Source organism: Peromyscus californicus, unplaced genomic scaffold (assembly GCF_007827085.1).
Source record: "Peromyscus californicus insignis strain IS unplaced genomic scaffold, ASM782708v3 Scaffold_14__1_contigs__length_90479793_seg_2, whole genome shotgun sequence".
NCBI classification, from domain to species: Eukaryota; Metazoa; Chordata; class Mammalia; order Rodentia; family Cricetidae; genus Peromyscus; species Peromyscus californicus.
The window spans coordinates 60,635,244-60,653,761 of record NW_026294436.1 but is presented as its reverse complement, the minus strand read 5'-3'; the positions used below and the strand labels follow the sequence as shown (position 1 = coordinate 60,653,761).

Here is an 18,518-nt window from a genome sequence, read left to right as displayed (position 1 = left end):
GTGGCCAGCTGCCTCCTGCTCCCGACCGCTTTCCACAGACGTGACGGACTGTGACCTAACAGACCTTTCCTTTGTCAGGCACTTCTGTCACAGCCACAGGGAAGTAACTAGGGCAACCAGGGCAAAAAACACGCAACAGGCTTCCGCAGATGAGGCTACCCCACTTAAGAGGCGCTCTGAGGACACGGTACCTGCTTCTGGTCCCTGGAACCACAACTGCGCCATTTTCTTCGTTCTTCCTCTGTAACAACACTGCGAACTTGTTCCTTGTCCTAGATGGAGTGTGTGCGTCTGTCATGTGGGCAGTCCCGCCATCCAGGTGGGGTGCAGACACTTCAGAAGGGTCAGAAGGTACGCTGTCTCCACTGCTGGTTTTCTTGGTCTTCTTTGTAAATGAATACTGACTCAATAGGTCATCTTCGGACAGAGATTCTACACAAGAACAGAAGCACGCATGAACACCTGGGCTTCTTCCGTTGCTGGCTATTGGCCTGGATTTTACAGCCTGAGTCCCGATGTCCTAAAGGCAAAGCATCCTTTTTCCCTGCACATGTTGGGCAAGGGCTCTCATGGAGCCATACTCAGTCCTATTTTGTTTTTTGAAAGCTATGTGTCAAGAAAGGATACATTAAGAATGGCTGAAAAATGATTACCTTAGCTGTGTTTTACAATTTTGCAAATTAGTTAACGTTTAATGTCAATTATCTGTATGACTTTATATGAAATTATTCTAATCACCATTTCAGGGCATAACAGATTCTGAATGGCTATATTTTTATTTTAAGAGTAGAAAAAAATTGGAGGGAGGCTTATATACCAAAGCTATGACTAATGACTGAAAGTTTATTTACCCCTGTTGTGGTTTCTGAGGTAGATGTGACTATGTTCCAGCTCAGCTCTTCATTACCATGCCAAGAGGCCAAGGAGGGTTGCTGGGTCAAGTGTGGACTACAGAAAGTGACAGCCAAGAAAAGAAGGCGGACAGGGCTGCAGCACTTTAGGTCCTTCAGCTAGTTCTCAGTCTGCTCAGCGCCACCCCACTGCAGCCGAAATGCATACTTCTTGGAGTCAGGAAAACAGGGTAAAGACGCCTGCTACCAACCCTGGCCACCCGAGTTTGATGCCTGGGACACACAGAGTGGAAAGGGAGAACCCATTCCTGCAAGATGCCCTCTGACCTCCACTTACACACCTTGGCATACATGTGTCTGTTCCCCCAATAATAACAACAACAACAATAATAATAACAACAATAATGAATGTAAAAATAAAACTAAAAAAGTGGTAGGATAGGTTGGGGGTACCAAATTCTAGAGGAAAATGTTCATTTTTAAAGAAAAACATATTTTTAAAAATTGTAGCTCAGTAAACTTCATCTTAACCCCCAGCAAAAGTTAAGTCTACTTGTAGCACGAATTTTAAAAGTTCTTATTAATAAAATCAAACCCGAGGCCAGTTATTGGGGTCAATGCTGGTAGATCAGAGAGACAGAACAAGCCACAGCTATCTCACCTTGCCAATTCCTCAGTTGGTCCTGTTTCCTCAGACTGGAAGCTTCTGTGTCCTCATCCCAGTGGCTCTCAGCTGAACTGCTGCTAGAAGCCTGAATGCTTAACCAGGCCAAATGCCTAACCAGCTAAATGCTTCTAGTTTCTGGTCTCCACACCTTATATATCTTTCTGTTCTTGCCATCACTCCCTGGGATTAAAGGCGTGAATCACCATGCCTGGCTGTTTCCAATGCGGCCTTGAACTCACAGAGATCCAGAAGGATTTCTGTCTCTGGAATGCTAGGATTCAAGGTGTGAGTGCCACCATTTTCTAGCCTCTGTATCTAGTGGCTGTCTGTTCGCTGACCCCAGATAAGTTTATTAGGATGCACAATATTTTGGGGAACACAATACCACCACATCTGCTTACTACGCAGGGCACTGGGAGCCCTTGGAGAAGAAAAGGAAATGGACACTGTAGGAACCCCGGCAATGGATGCCAGACAGCTCACTGTCTTATTACAACAGGTTGTTAGTGCCGCTAGCTGGGGACTCCTAGTGTCTCACGAGATCCCAGTGGATAGTCAGCATCTGTTACCTCTTGGGGACAAGGATTTGTAGCAAGTTGTACACCCTAAGAGACAGGGTCTGGGACTCTAGATTCCCATACTTTCTCTAATTCACTCAAGTATTTTATAGACAAATGCAATATAACCTAAAAACGTAAGACACAGGGGCCACAGTTTCAACAACCCACATGGAAGTTTAAGATGTCGTTGCACTTGGCTTGAACAGCGACTGGAGAAATTCAACCTGAGCTCAGCCAATGACAGAAACAAGATAAGCACGCCAACAGGCGTGATCAGTCTGACTCTGCAACAGTAAAAGCAGCCTTGGAGAAGGGCCCAAGTGCCAACCTGACTGTTGTCTACAGGGTCTCTCTGTGCAGCCCTGGCTGTCCTGGAAATCACTCTGTAGTCAAGACTGGCCTTGAACTCCTTGAAATCTGCCTGCCTCTGCCTCCCATGTGCCACCACCTGCACCCAGCTCCATGGCCTTTTTTAAAAAAGAGAAACTGACAAGTGAATCCTAAAAACTCCACAAAAACAGAAAGAACCTCAAACAGCCAAAAAATAACTTCTGAAAAGCAGAACAGACTTATACCACAGGGATTTATACTACCAGATTTCAGGATGTGCTGAGCTATGGTAATGAGCGTGTGATGCTAAGGTCAGGGCAGGCAGCAGCACAGACTGGTTGACCAGCCAGGATGCACTGCACAGCAAGGGATTTCCAACAGCTGCTAGGTGGCTATATGGAAAAATGGAAACTCCTCGGCCAACAGTCCTGGACAGCCACACTGCCATACACACACAGAGGAGCCTGGAGCCTTACTGTCCGCCATCCACAATGTCTCTAAACACAAGACCTACAGCTGTGGAACTAACAGGAACAATCAAAGAAACTGCAGTGGCCTGGGCTTGGAAAAGATCCCTTAACTGTTGGAAAGCCTGCTGCTTAAGGTTGTAATGCATCATGTCCAGACAGCTCTCTAAGCTCAGCACAAAATGGAAGACACCACCACCACCACCACCACCCCCCGCCCTTCCCCCAGCAGGGCTTCCTACTCTCTGCCTGACCTTCTTTGGAAGCTGTTCCTGAGCTTGGATGCCTGACTTATCTTTTTTTTTTTTTTAAAGATTTATTTATTTTTTAATTGTCTTTTGTTTTTGTTTTTGATTTTTCGAGACAGGGTTTCTCTGTGTAGCTTTGCGCCTTTCCTGGATCTGGCTCTGTAGACCAGGTTGGCCTCGAACTCACAAAGATCCGCCTGCCTCTGCCTCCCAAGTGCTGGGATTAAAGGCATGCGCCACCACCACCCGGCGATTTATTTATTTTTTATGTGCATTGGTGTTTTGCCTGCACGTGAGGATGTCAGGATCCTGCACGTGAGGATGGAACTGGAGTTACAGACAGTTGTGAGTTGCCATGTGGATGCTGGGGATTGAACCTGCGTCCTCTGGAAGAACAGCTACTGCTCTTAACCGCTGAGCCATCTCTCCAGCCCCTGATGTATCTTAAGTGAACCTTTGACACAGCTCCCTGCAAACGCTTTCCCCCACCACCCATGTGATAATTAGGTGTTGTGCTCCCATCTGGATCATGGGACCGTGCTGCCAAATGCAAATAAAGCATACTATGAGCACCCTTAGGTGATGCCACAGCTGCTGTCCCTGTCCCCTCACTCCTTGGAATGAATTGAGCGGTCTAACTGGAGCTGACTTCAGAGGGTCTTTCTGTCCCACTCACAGCAGTCTGAGCCCTGTTCCTCACCATTTCTGCTCCCTCTTCCCTCGTGAGCTGGTGGCCAACAACCCCAGAGGAAGGAGGAGACCCATAACAAACCATCAGCAGCATCTAGAAAAAGTGAAATACATACCATTTCTTGGTCTCTTCACCACAGAAGACTTCCTGGGAAGATTTAACCCTTTAGTACTAATCACTTGTTTAAGGCCCACGGTACTTGACTTTTCCGTCAACCCAGGAGCGTGGGAAACACCATTCACCTCAAGTCGAGGACAATAATTCCTGTGCCAAATGCTGTTGGCAACAGGTGACTTCTGACATGCTTTATCATTCCAGCTGTGACTTCTTGAGTGGACAGGCTAGAAAAGAACAAGGAGAAAGGTTACTTGCACAGGAGAAATGGCCATTTCCTACTGGATCGGCTTATAGTAATGTTCAATTACCGTTCAAAAGACAAGCTTTTGAGCCCAGCCTGGTGATGCATGCCTGTGACCCCAGCTACCTAGGAGGCCGAGGCAGGAGGATCAGGCTACCTCGTGAGTTCAGGCCCAGTCTGGGTGACTCAGTGAGCAATGTCAAATTAAATAGGGCTGAGTGGTGCAGTGCTTGCCCCCAGGCTGAGGCCTGGAGGAAGTTGGGGGAAGGGGGAAGGTGAGGAAGAAAGGAAGAGAGGGAAGGTCCTGATGACGTCTGTGCTCTAGTAACTTTTTCCTTTCCTCTGCTAACCTCACTCTTCTCCATTAAACATGTATTATCTTCCTAGGTCTGTCTTCTACTCACCGGCTCACTTCCAAGACATAAAACCCAATCTTCCTAAAAGAGCAACACGGTGAGGCCAGTGAAAGTGTCTGTCAGTCTGCACATCACCTCAGCAATAATCCCACGGCACATGAACACTTCCACAGCCTTCAAAAGCACCGGACTGCAGAGGCATGTGCTCAAAGCAGTCACCCACCTTACTTAGACATCCGTTCACTTTTAATTAGTTATTTGAGGTGAGACAGGCTCTCCCGTAGTCTAGGCTGGTTGAACTGATCCTCATGCCTCAGCCTCCCAAGTGCTGGGACTACCACCAGCAGTCCCCAAGCCTGGATAGAAACCTGTTGTATTCAAACCACAACGATCTAGTTTTGAAAGAACTAGCTCGTATCAGACTTACTTGGTACCACGCTGAGAAAGCAAAAGCCGCTTTGGCATCACTGAGACTTGCATAAAACTTCTGAGAAAGGGTATAAACATGAACAAGAAGAGATGGTGCAAACTAGCAGGACACAGCATCGTAAAGAATACATATAATGAAGGTGGCAGTGAAGAGTTCAGACACATGGCAGGGTACTCATTAAATATTTGCTAATTTATGAATGAGCCTAAACAGCTTGTATTCAAGGGTCATGTTTTGGGTTTTCAGTAATGCTAAGTGCCACAGAGTCTGAATGGTGTAAAATGAGAAACAAGACACCGAATGTATCATATAGTTATAACAAATACTTGTCTTAAAAATATCACCTAGTCCCTTTTTAGTTTTAAAAACCTAATACATCTACATTTTTAAAGATAATTTCTCTAGAATTAAGTTAATGATTCTTTAAAAGTAATTAGCTACATGTGGTGGCACACACCTTTAATTCCAGCACCCAGGGGGCAGAGGCAGGCGGATCTCTGTGAGTTTGAGGCCATCCTGGTCTGCATAGTGAGTTTCAGGACAGCCAAGACTTCATAGTGAAAATCTGTCTTAAAACAAAACAAAAAGACAAGATTTCACTATATAGTCCAGGCTAACCTTGAATGGCAATTCTCCCGTCTCAGGGTCCCAAATCCTGGGGCTACAGATGCCTGCCACCCCAGGTGGAGTTGTTTTCCATGTACACTCTGCATAGCACTGAGTACCAAAATACTTCACAGCTGCTGAGCAAAGAAAGCCTTGCTTCAAAGTCCTTGAGTCAAAACTAAAAGGTGCTTTTATATAGCAGTTCTTAAAATGTTACCATAGTGTCTGGACTGTAGTCGTCAATCTGCTCGAAGGTATTTATATCTCTGTTTCCAAGTGCTATTTGCAGAGCTACGGAGTCCTCAACATACCTGGGGTTGGTAAGGTTAAGGAGAATGTCCTTACAAACAAGCAATCGAATCATACTATACTAAGGAATGAAAATGCTGTCCATTACCACAGAGAATCTTCAAGGTTTATGATGTACATAGATCCCACCTACTGTTTACATCATCATCACTGATAACAGGCAGGGTAGCTGGCCTGTGTCCCTGCAGGAGCTGCCCATCTTCTTGAAGGGAAGCCCAAGTCAATTCCTCCCTTTCCAGAGAGATGTGGGGAAAGTCCTGGCCACTACCTAAGTGATTGAGAATTCTGCAGCTGCCTGAGTACTGGTGACCAGCAACCCTCCTGAGGAATCAGGCCTGCCCTAGCGGCTCTCAGGTGACACTTTTGATGCGCTTGCTAAGAGCAGGTGACCTGGCGCCAGTGTGGTTAATTACATTGGAGCAATCTCTCGCTACACAGATGAGCCTCGGGTTCACATTCAGAAACTTAACTTTTCACTAGCATGGTTTTTTTGGAGTTGAGTAAAATATGACAATCCGCACCATAAAATATAAGACCAATTTCCAAGTTTTTCTTTCTTTTTTTACTAAAGTCTCACTAAAAATATTGTGCTACTACCAACAACGTTAACAGAGTAAGTGAAAAATTCAAGCACGTGGCTCAGAAAGGATACTGCCCAGCGTAACTCAGGGTTTCGGGGTTAACGTCATCTCCATAGGCATTCAGAGGGACCAGCTTCCTTTGGATGGGGTCGAACACTAGCTGGTAGAGGAAAGTATTGTTGGCTCGGATAAATCCTGTGATGTAATCCTCTGGCACCGTTATATTCATCTTGAGATAATGCCCGATTTTCTTGATAACCTAACAATGGATATAAAAACACTTCACGCCGGGCGGTGGTGGCGCAAGCCTTTAATCCCAGCACTCGGGAGGCAGAGGCAGGCGGATCTCTGTGAGTTCGAGGCCAGCCTGGTCTCCAAAGCGAGTACCAGGAAAGGCGCAAAACTACACAGAGAAACCCTGTCTCGAAAAACCAAAAAAAAAAAAAAAACACTTCACGTAAAGCTGAAGAGGAGGGAGTGTGTCGATCCCACATCTGACACTGCAGACCGAGAAGAAAAAATCAACTGCTTTCATCTATGCCAAAAAAACTCTGAACAGAAAACACAGCCACACCACAAACCTCAAAACTCTGGTCTCATAACCAGCTTTGCACTGTTCATCCAAAATGCAAAATATCCAGCTTATGGAAAGTGTACAGATCTAGAATACTCTTTAAAGTCCTTTCAGTAACTGGTGCCCAGAACTGGGACCCTTAGAGGTAAGTAAGAACGAACAGGACTTCACCTAAGGGTTTCTAAAGCCTCCTGGGTAAGAGCTAGACCAGGCAAAATAGAGGTGAAAAGAAAGAACTGAAAAACTTTGAGAAGTCATGGGCCATATTGAGTCTAATGAAAGAAGACTCTTTGTAAACATAATGCTGCACATTTTAAAGAAAAAGGGAATTAAAGTTAATACTTCACAAATGATTGTTTCCTTACAATTTATATAGCAATGTAGTTCTTGGTTCCCAGGTCAGAGAACCTTAGATTTGGGAATCTGGGATAGAGTAGGAAAGGATATTCAAGCCTGGGACAAAGAAAATGGGCCAGAAATTATACTAACTGAAACTTTTTCTTTTTGGAATATTCTTAGACAAGCTTTGGATACTAATAAGCCTCAAGAAATAGGTACTTCACTGTTCCCCTATGGTGGTCCCTATTAGACATATGTTCTAGACCCCCCCCCACTTTTTCATCTCACTTCATGGGATGTCCCTAACACAAAAAGTAGTAACTCATAATACTAATCTGATGTGAGGAGAAGGAAATCCTTACATTCTACATAAAATTAGTGTTAATGTTTCTTTTTATGGACATACTGAGAGACCTCCTATGTGTTTTACTACCAAAACAAGAAGTGTGCCTCCAGGGTGTATACATCTTTTGTCTGGATATTTACTTGCTGATTCTCCTAGTATACTTGGACAACAAGACATCTTAAGTTTCATTTTATTGGCTCACCTTTTGTAACACCTATGTGAACTTATGAGTCACCACCTCCTGACACTCCTCATAAGAAAGGGACAGGATTTGGGAACACATTAGCAGGACTACGGGGTGTCCTTATTGGTATAGTTGTGTTTTTCCTAATCAAGGAGCTGCTATTCCAATTCTTCTCACACCTTTACAAATTCAAAAGCAAACAATAAACCTGATAACTAAGGAGTTCAAGGCCACTCTTGGCTACACAGCAAGTTCAAGGGCAGCCTGATATTTAAAAAAACCTTGTCCCAAAACAATTTTAAGGGAGGGTGGATTGTGCTGGTGCAGGATGGGGTAAGAGTGCTGGCTTTGTGAGTTCTGTCAACATGAGAGAGCTTTTTGTTTAGTTCAAATGAATTAATATTCCAATTTTTGTTTAAATTTCTAATTCAGTATATTGAGAGCTATAATCCACATAATCAAAAATTATTACCATACAAAACTTTTCAGCGAATAAAGATCCTTAGACTAGATGCCTGAGAACTACTCCCAAGTACTAGGATCCAGGAGTCAAGAGTTCTCATGTCCAGTCACCTTTTCCCTTTAGTAACACTCACAGGCCAGAGATTAATATTTAAAACCCATTTTGAACTCCCTCTATTGTAGTTAGAGTTTTCCTGCCTGGCCCACAGTCAGGATAAATCTCTGTCACCCGCCAGTCCCACAGCCGATCAGACCCGACCAAGTAAACATAGAGACTTATATTGGTTTCAAACTGTATGGCCGTGGCAGGCTTCTTGTTAACTGTTCTTACAGCTTAAATTAATCCATTTCTATTAATCTATACCTTGCCACGTGGCTTGTGGCTTACCGGTACTTTACATCTTCCTTGTCCTGATGGCGGCTGGCAGTGTCTCTCTGACTCAGCCTTCCACTTCTTAGCTCTGTTTTCCTCCTTGTCCCGCCTACACTTCCTGTCTGGCCACGGGCCAATCAGTGATTTATTTATTGACTAATCAGTAACACATTTAACATACAGACCATCCCACAGCACTCTATCATTCGACTGCTCCTTCATAAAGTGAAGGTCCCTCCTACCTTAACGATATCCGGGTTATTGGCCAGCCTCAGTACTTTGCAGGCCTTTGCTAAGCCAATCCCACGCAGGGAGGAGAGGTAGTCACAGCCTGACAGGATACACATGTACCGGAACTTCTCCTCCGTGAACACGTCCCCAAGCTGCTTGCACATGCCCAGCCGTGCCTGATCCACTTCCAGCCCATTTCCAAACTGGTCCATTTTTAAAATCACCTTCACAGAGGAAAATGATCAATACCTAGAAAGGCCACTTTACCAACGTAAGTCATCACAATAATTCTAAGGAATCACTCTTGCTCTAAAACACAAGTTCTCTTCTTACCTTCTTTTACATACTAAAGTGGCCAATCTTTTATTATTGTTATTGGGGCAATATATGCTTATTGCAGGAAATTTTAAAAACCTGAAATTGTCCACGCCCCATTTATCAGTCACCCAGTGTTAAGATTCCAATGAGCATCCTCTTGGCAATCTAAGAAGATGTATATACATGTTATATCTGTTATCAAAAGGTAACTACCTATGGTTTTATATCTTAATTCCCCCTTTAATGGATCATTATAAAGTTTACCATTAAATTGGTCTATACATAATTTCTAAATAACTGAATAATATCCTTGTCATGGACAAGTTTGTTTACCAAACCTAATTAAAAAAAAACAACAACAAAAAAAACATAAGGCATGTGTTAGTAATATTAAAAAGTAAAACTAGCCAGGCTGGGGAGGAAGGAGAACTCGGAGTTCAAGGCCTGCCCAGGTTATAGAGTTGAGTCCAAACCCGGGTTGGGCAGCTTAGTGAGACCCAGTCACAGAGTACAGAGTAAAGAGGGCTGTGGCTCAGTGGTAAAGAGTGCTTGTCTATCAGTCAGAGGTTCAACCCCATACACAACCACATACACAAAACGTCAACCAAAGACAAGCTAAACACTAAAGAACCCACAGGCTGGGGCATAGCTTAGTGGTAGATACTTGCCTAGCATGCATAAAGCCCTGGGTTTATTACCAGAACCCCCAAAAGCAAACCAAACCCAAATCGAAATGACAAAACAATACACAGATATGAAGTGGCATAAACGGGTACTCCAGGTGAGGAAGTCTTTGGCTTCTCAACACACACAACTCTCCCCCACACAGCATCGTGGGTAGTAGCTGCAGTTCAATACCTTCTTACAGCCGAATGCCAGGAGGTCAGAGTCCTCCGTGATGACAGCTTGCACAATTCCAGCTTTGTTAAGGTAGGCCAACTGCGCATCAGCTTCATAGGGAGCCACCAGGCAGTCCACTCCCAGGGCCCGAGCAGCCTGTGAGAGACCACAGTGAGCTTGCAGCATGGTATCAGAATGGCACGGCATCCCCAGCCTACACACACACACACACACACACACACACACACACACACACACACACACACACACACACACGCCAGTAATACTTTCCAAAAACCGTGCCCTTTGAAGTAGAATCTTTCTACTTTTAGTTGTAATGTTTTACATTGTTTTGTTTTAATCAGTTTATAGGCTTGGGTGGCAGCTCACTGGCCACACAATTCTGAAGACCTTAGTTCTGATCCTAGAACCCATAAAAGATGAGGACAACGGAGCCTATAGGTAATTCCAGCACCACCACAGCAAAGAGAGAGAGGTGAGAAAAGAGAATTCTTGGAAGCTGGCAGGTGGCATGTACACTGATCAATCACAAAGGCCTCGAATGAGGTCAGAAAGGGAGGACTGACAGCCAGTGTTGTCCTCTGACCGCCCCATGCCATCTGTGGTATGTGCATGCACATGTGCACGTATACACGTACGTATACACACACACACCCCTAAAAAAAATTAATTTATAAATTTGAAGAAATCCTGCTATAAATTTGGTAGTGGTGGTTAAGTATATAAGTTGCTGTATTCATTATATCAAATTACAAAAAGTTTCTACCTTAAGAGTTGTTACATTCTGAAAGTATAGATACTGGTTTGGACGGTCTATGCACTGTTCCTGTACAGACTACAGGCTGCCTTGGCAGGAGGCAGGCCTGTCTAACACAGTTCTGGGAAATTGCAGACCCTCCTCGCTGTAGGTAACGTCAGGGGAAACACATCCCTCTGCCTTTCTCCTTTCTCCCTTGCCTACCAAGCTTCCCTGTGCACCACTCCTTGTGTCCAATTGAGACTTCTCCTCCGCTGTACACAGAAGTCTCTTCAGGGGGCAACAGAGAACATGTGTTTTCTGTAGACCTCACTCTCTCCTATAGCCCTCTTGTTCTCCAACTCAAGCCATAATCAACGGTCAAAAGACAAAGAACCTCGAGAAAAGCCTCAGGGAGCTCAGAACAGACAGCAGGACAGCTTGATGCACAGAGCTGACCTAGAACGAGGAAAGTGGGGGCTGAGCCTAAGATCTGGGTGAGGGGTGCTTAGAAGCTTTTCAGCAGGGGCAGATTACAGGGGTCTGCGGAGCTCCTCCATCAGCGAGTCAGCGAGACACATCTCTGGCCATCATTCACAAAAGAATGCGAGTTGGGGGTTAAACACAGGCTCCACCGCAGTGGGGTCAGAAACAAGCCCCCCGGGATCCTGTCCCTTGCATCTCTGTACACACCATCCAAGGCAGAGCATTTGTTCCCTGGCTTTGCTGTTTCTTGCTAACTCACTTTTATTACTTTGTGGGCCATGGCGTGTGTGATGTTGACAGAGCGAGTGAAGCAGTCTCGGGCTTCTGACACTTTGCCCTCTCGAAGGAGCTGCTTCCCTTTAAGAAGGTTGCTTTGTCGTCTCCTGAAAGGGAAGAACATGATGAAATATAAATACTTACAAGCAGAATCAAGACACGGTAGTAAAACTGCAATTATAGCAATTTTGCTAGGATGAAAGAGTTGAATACATTTAAAGATGCACAATTCCACACTAGATCTGCTGGCATCTCAGCCCAGACAAAAGGAAATGAGGTTTTTTTTTTTCTTTGAGAATGGGTATCATATAGCTCAGGCTAGCCTCATACTCACTAAGTAGAAGATGGCCCAGAACTCCAGACCCTTGTGCCTCTACCTCCCACGTACTGGGATTACAGGCAGCATCACTACTCTAGCTGAGCAAGTGATTAATAATGCATGCAACATGCCTGAAAAAAGACTTTCCCACAGCAATGTTTCATGTTGAAAAGCAATTATTTTTAAATGTGATAACAATCTAACACAAACAGAACATTTAAGGGAATCTGTTCATGTACTATGCTGTAGAGAAAAATCAAGATTTTAGAAATGTGGTATCATATGTCCAGAAGCATCTGGCCTCAGCGCAATTGAGCCAGATGTTATGTATGGAGTCAACTTACTCTCTTCGAGATCTTTCCACTTCCTTTTTCGAAGGTAAGGTACATCCATCAAAGACAAGAATAGGCTTGACCCCATGAGACAGCAGCATATTAACAAACTTCATACAATATCCTACATACCTATGGGAAGGAAAAAGAGAATGCATTTACAGGCTTTGAATCTCTTAATTTTATTTATTTATTGTTTTATTTAAGACCAGATGGCAGGATTGTGAAGAAGGACTTGTTTATTGATGCTAAACTTGCCAAAGGAAACAGTTAGACGGTTCAAATCCCACTGCCAAGTACTTACGGGGTACATGGTGGTTAGTATTTGACTCTAGGTCAGTGGTTCTCAACCTATGGGTCACAACCCCACTGGGGGATTGAATGACCCTTTCATAGGGGTCACCTAGGACCATCGGATATATCAGATATTTACATTACGATTCATAACAGTAGCAAAATTACAGTCCAGAAGGAAGTAGCAATGAAAATAATGTTATGGTTGGGGGTCAGCACAACATGGGGAACTGTATGGAAAGGCTGCAGCATTAGGAAGGTTGAGAACCACTGCTTTAGGACGCTCTTAATTGTGGATGAGAAGGCTTTGACATCTTTCAATTTTCATATTTTATTGTTGTTCCAAATATTTTTTATTCTTCTATTTAAAAAACTGACTTGAAATATCTCAAATCTATTGAAAAGTTTTAAGAATACAACACTTGATTCTCCCACAATACCTTATCATACCCAAGAGACATGACAGTATTTTCTACAATGCACCCTACGTGAAATTTCATCCAATAGTGCCAATAATGTCTCTCAGAACCAGTGATACCCCGGTTAATGTTGAACAACATGGTGCTCGGGTGTCTCATTTTCATAACATTCCGCAGCAACAGATAAGCCCCACCGACTTTCAGCCAGAATGCTAAGTGGGTAGAGATGCTGGACACTGAGCTTCTGAGGGAGGACCCCAGCGGCACTTAAGCTAAGCTTTCGAATCAAATGTAGTCACTTCTGTGTCCATTCTTTGCTGTGGCCAGCGACGAGGGCACCACACGGGAGAACAGCAGCTGCAGCTCGATTAGACATCCAAGGGCAGATGAAAGCACACCAGGACTAGTAATGTTTTAAAGCAATTTACATCTCTCTCTAACTAGAAAGCATAAGGCATCAGGTACACCCACTCATTTTACTTCCAAGTCAGCACATGCTGAAGTCAATCTCTACAATAACACTAAGTGTTATTATAATTAGCGTATCAAAAATTCCAAATTGGCGACCATTTATTTCTGGCTAATACTGCTGCCCCTGGTAGGATGAAAAAGTAAAGCAATTAATTATACCAAATATGACTTCTAAGTTGTCAGGGGAAATTTTAAATCCATAGCAGATATTAAGCATTTTAATTTCATCAATATTTAATGAGGGCCTGTCACAGACTGGGCCCTGTGGATTTCATCTCTCACTTTTCTAACAATAAAGGATATTGCCTGTATTTTAAAAATTCTTCCAATTAATCACAAATTTGAATCAAAGGCTGGAGAGAGGGCTCAGTGATCAAAAATGCTGGTTGCTCTTTCACTGACTGCTCCTCCAGGACCTTGGTTCAATTCCCAGCATCCACAACTGCCTGTAACTCTAGCTTCAAGGGATCCAATGCCCTCTTCTGGTCTCCTCAGGCACCAGATACACAAGTGATACACAGACATACAGGAAGACAAAACACCAATATACATCAAAAAAAAAGATATCCCAAACTAGACACTAAGTTTTCTTGGCTATGGAACTATTCAAATACTCAAAGAAAGCCAGTTGTGGTAGTTTTAATGAGAATGGCCCCCACATTTGAATACTTGGTCACAGGGCAGACTGGATGACAACAGGCCCCAGCATTTTTGGCCAGAACATATTGTCCCTTTGCCTCATTTTGTTAACGGAGATTAGTAGTGTGTTGTGGGAAAACATCATGGATTCTGAAAACATTGTTAAAAAGTTTATCTAGGGTAGAAACAAAGGCTTCTCTTAAGCAAAGAATAAAGGAGATAATATTTGATCTTTGCCTGTCCATATCGGGCTGACTTCTTACCAAGAACAAAAGTCAGGTCTATACCACAGAAGGAAGTCTGGCAACATTCTAAATACCTGTCCTTAACAAATGCTAGTGTTTATTAAAACAATGACCGGAAAAACAAAAATTTTAAAAAAGCACCGAGATGCTGGGACTATAGCACAGTTCACAGAGTGCTTGCTTAGCATGCATGAAGCCCCGGGCTGTTCCTAGAATGACATGAAACTGGGCGTGGGTGGCGCAAGCCTGTAATCACAGCATACAGTAGGATTCCACCTCCAGGAAGGAGGAGCAGAAGAAGTCCAAGGCCATCCTCGGCTATAACAAGTTCCAGGCCAGTCTGAAATACCTGAAGACCGTCTCAAAACACAAAAAGCACCAACTCATTCTACTTCTTAAACAAACTACCACACACCCCGAACTTACCTATCTGTTGGTTCCCCTTTGGCAAGCTTTTCAGCACAGGCAATAGCTCCTTTGTGAAGCCAACAGTAGGTATCCACAGCTACTGCCTGTCCTTTGTACTTCTTCACATTGATGGGCTCCGAAGCCTCCTTGATGAACTGAAGCAGTCCCTGAATCCCCATAGTGCCAAGTTAACTACACGAAACGCAGGAAAAGGGGAGACAGCAGTATTACAGCAAAGCTTATTTTACCAAGAAGTTTCAGAAAAATAAACCCAGTCTGGAACCCAGTACAGAAACTAACAGCTGATAACTAGCCTTGTCCCTGCCAACTTCTGTAGCTCAGAATTTCATTCACCACCAACACTAACAACCTGAACACCACTGGGTAGTTTCTTGGTGGTTATTCTTTCCAAAACGATTTCATACTTAGAATCCTAACATGGGCTCTCATCTCTTAACACAGTGGGCACATCAAAGGCATTAAAACTTTAATTGGAAGCTTCCAGAACTGTGCACACTGTGGCATTATATTCAACCCTACAAAAAGGCATTAAAGGGCCACATCCAAAGCTGCAGTTGAGAAACTCAAAAGTTCAGAGAAAGACTTTTACATGACATCAATCCAACACCATCAGAATGCAATACTCCAAACAATAATAAGTAATAATAATAATAAGTAATAATAATAATAATAATGTCATGGTGGAGTCTAGGGACAATTTCATCAGACTCACTGAAGGCTGTACTAAAGCCCCTTGCACGGAAATCCTGGAGCTATCAGCCCTTTCAAAGCAACTAATCCTCCCCACTCCAATCCTAGCAGTTGCTTGGCATTTCTCAGTACAAGTATTTCTAGATCACGTTTTTATTTGTTGGGTGTGTGTGTGCAATCAGTGTGTGTACATGCATGTAGAGGTCAGAGCAAGGCATTGGGTGCCCTCCTCTATTGCTCTCTGCCTATTCCCTTGAGGCAGGGTATGTTACTGAACCAGCCCAATGCGTTCTTGGGATCCACTATCTCTGCCTCCCAATGCTGGGGTGCTACTGGCATTCACAGCCACACGGGGTTTTAACAGGGGCACTGGGGATTCTAACTCAGGTCCTCACGTTTACAAAAGCAAGTGCTCTTACCCACTGAGCCATCTCCCCAGAATTTGTCTTTTTAAGGCATTATGTCTATGTTTATTTTTGGTTTTTTGAGACAGGGTTTCTCTATGTAGCTTTGGAGCCTGTCCTGGAACTCACTCTGTAGACCAAGCTGGCCTCGAACTCACAGAGATCCACCTGCCTCTGCCTCCTGAGTGCTGGGATTAAAGGCGTGCACCACCACCGCCTGGTTTGTGTTGGAGTTTAAATGAGAGCCTTGTTTGAACTGCTTATGCTAGCCTAGTTGGACCTCTAGCTAAGCTTTCGGGGATTCCCCATCTGTGGCCTCTCTTCTCTCAGCACTGGGATTACACGGACAGGCACCTGGCTCGTCAGACTCAAGATCATGTTTTTACTACAGGATAAGAAGCCAGCCGTGCTCCATTGACACCATATGAAAACAGCAAGGCTCTTGTCCTGAAACTTGAGGTTCTTAGACCTTTAATGCCACGCCCAGTAAATATGATTCCCTAGACGGGGCAGGACTTCTGAATTTTAAACATCAGGCAATTTGGATGCAGGTGGGCCTCCAGCCACGACTTGTGTAATCCACAAAGGAGTCCACTACCTTTAAAGGCAATGTCTCCTAAACGTGTGTTCGTGCATGCTGAGGAAAAAAAGGACATAATTACATTTCATGAAACTTGGTTAAGTTTCTTCTAGACTAAGTAAATCTCGAGTAAATATTTCCTCTTTAGCACAGGAGTGACTGAGCGCCATATGGCAGGCACACCAACCCCAGGAGATCGCCGATGGTACCCGAGGTAACAGCAGCCGCGGCTTCACCGTAGTCCTGTCTCCCGGGAATGAACAGGCATGGCCCGCAAGCCCATTCCAGGCGCTGCGGTTCCTCAAACCTGCATATGAAAGGAAACATACAAAGGAAACTCGTCGCTAGAGACGAGTGGACGTATGGACACACTCGTCAGCCCGCACCTGCGGAAAAACCGGAGTCGTGGCGCCCAGGGCACTCTCCACGCTCGCATTCTCTTCCCGGATCCCGCGCCGAGGAGGGAGGACGCGTGGATCGGAGCCGCGGGGACCTCACTTCCCTCCACACAGCCCGCTCCCCTTGAGACCGCCCGCCGCCGGTGTAAGGGATCACTCACCGGGGGACAGCGAGCCGCGCTGCTGCAAGCGCAGCCGGGGACCTTTCAATTTGCGCGGGATCGCGAGGCCCCGCCCAGCGGACATGACGTCACACGCGTCCTGAGCCGCAGCCTCCGCCTCCAGCTCTCTGTGACCCCGCCTTCCTCTCATCCGGGTCTTGAGCCCTTCCTCTCATTGGGCTCCACCTCCAAGGGCCAATGCCAGCTCGAACCCGGTGAAGCTGGACCCAGAAGGGACCGCTCATGCGTGGGGTGTGTTCGGGGCGGGGGTAGGGTGGGGGTGGGAGGGCGCGAGAACTGGCGCTCCGGAAGTTGCGTTCCTGTTCTCTCCGGTGCTGATGGGAGTTGTAGTTCTCGCTTGATGCGCACGCCGTCACAGCCACGTACAGGGGCTCTAAAGAACGTCCACCTTGGGGCCAAAATTGTTTCGTTGTTTTAAACCTGGGAAAAGAGCCCTGATGGAATTAGTCGCTTAGTCCCAGGCCAACTCCACGATCTTTCGTCTCTCTGAAATGTCCTCACCTCTGTGAAAATTGAAGTTGAGTTTACTACAAGCCTTTCATATTGCATTTATCTGCTCTTATCTACTTTATCCAGTATCTGGCTTCATCCCTGACTCGAGTTGGGAAAATGTTATCTTTATGACTAAACAACAAAATGGGCCCTATGGTTCACAAACATTAAAGATATCTTGCATTTGGGTGGCTGTCTTGGGCCCCATTTCCTAATGTTATCAAGGAAAGAAAACCCCTCTAGTCTCACTTCCTCTTAATTGACTTCTAAAACTCACTAATTTTAGAAGTCACACAGCTGGACCGTGAATAATTTAGTCTCTCACTGTCTTTCCCATAGCAGACACCTCTGACTGAGGCCATCTAAGTATGGTATAAGAATCTTTCCCACCTATATCCTTTGGAGAAAGTTTTTCCCTCTTGTCCTTCAGGAAAAGGTACCATTTGCAATCCGGGGACTTTAATATCCTAACAATTAAGGGACGAATTAACTATTCCTGGGCAAAGGAATTCAAAAGACACATGTTGAGATTTTCTTTTGGGTTACATTACAGAACCCCAAACATCCATTAATATACGGATAGATAGCAGCAGCTTGTGCACTGGTAAAACAGACCACTGAAGATTTGTAACCACCAGGTGTCCCTCCCATATACTCTCCCACAAGTCCATAGATAAACTATCTGGAGCCCCAGGGAAACTGGTCTTTGCTGGGGGAACTACTCCATCTTTGGTTTGCTTGCTTTCCAAGTAAACCGTTTTCCTTGCCCAAATAACTTACTTGTAAGTCACTGGACTTTTTGAATGGAGCAGGGAATGTGGGTTTACAGTTATAGGAAATTCCCAGATCTGGCTAATGTTCCCTTTTCTTTGGAATATGTGGTAAATCTCTCTCTGTGTGTGTGTGTGTGTGTGTGTGTGTGTGTGTGTGTGTGTGTGTGTGTGTTGTTGGGGGGTGCAGGTGTGTGTGTGTGTGCGCGTGCAA

The 18,518-nt window shown here is 44.8% G+C and overlaps 1 protein-coding gene across 1 annotated transcript in view; it reads right to left on the bottom strand.

Moving 5' to 3' along the window:
• Window positions 1–17,131, bottom strand: part of Exo1 (exonuclease 1) — a 30,336-nt gene extending 13,205 nt beyond the window's left edge. The window contains exons 1-11 of the mRNA XM_052737719.1: window positions 17,022–17,131; window positions 16,545–16,769; window positions 14,786–14,959; window positions 12,304–12,423; window positions 11,624–11,747; window positions 10,140–10,277; window positions 8,975–9,187; window positions 6,526–6,713; window positions 5,782–5,875; window positions 3,930–4,155; window positions 192–432 (exon numbers count right to left, since the gene is read on the bottom strand). Of these exons, the coding sequence (XP_052593679.1) occupies window positions 192–432; window positions 3,930–4,155; window positions 5,782–5,875; window positions 6,526–6,713; window positions 8,975–9,187; window positions 10,140–10,277; window positions 11,624–11,747; window positions 12,304–12,423; window positions 14,786–14,946 (1,505 nt within the window). The 5' untranslated portion in view covers window positions 14,947–14,959; window positions 16,545–16,769; window positions 17,022–17,131. The remainder of the gene's footprint in view (window positions 1–191; window positions 433–3,929; window positions 4,156–5,781; window positions 5,876–6,525; window positions 6,714–8,974; window positions 9,188–10,139; window positions 10,278–11,623; window positions 11,748–12,303; window positions 12,424–14,785; window positions 14,960–16,544; window positions 16,770–17,021) is intronic.
• Between the last annotated feature and the right edge of the window lie 1,387 nt (window positions 17,132–18,518).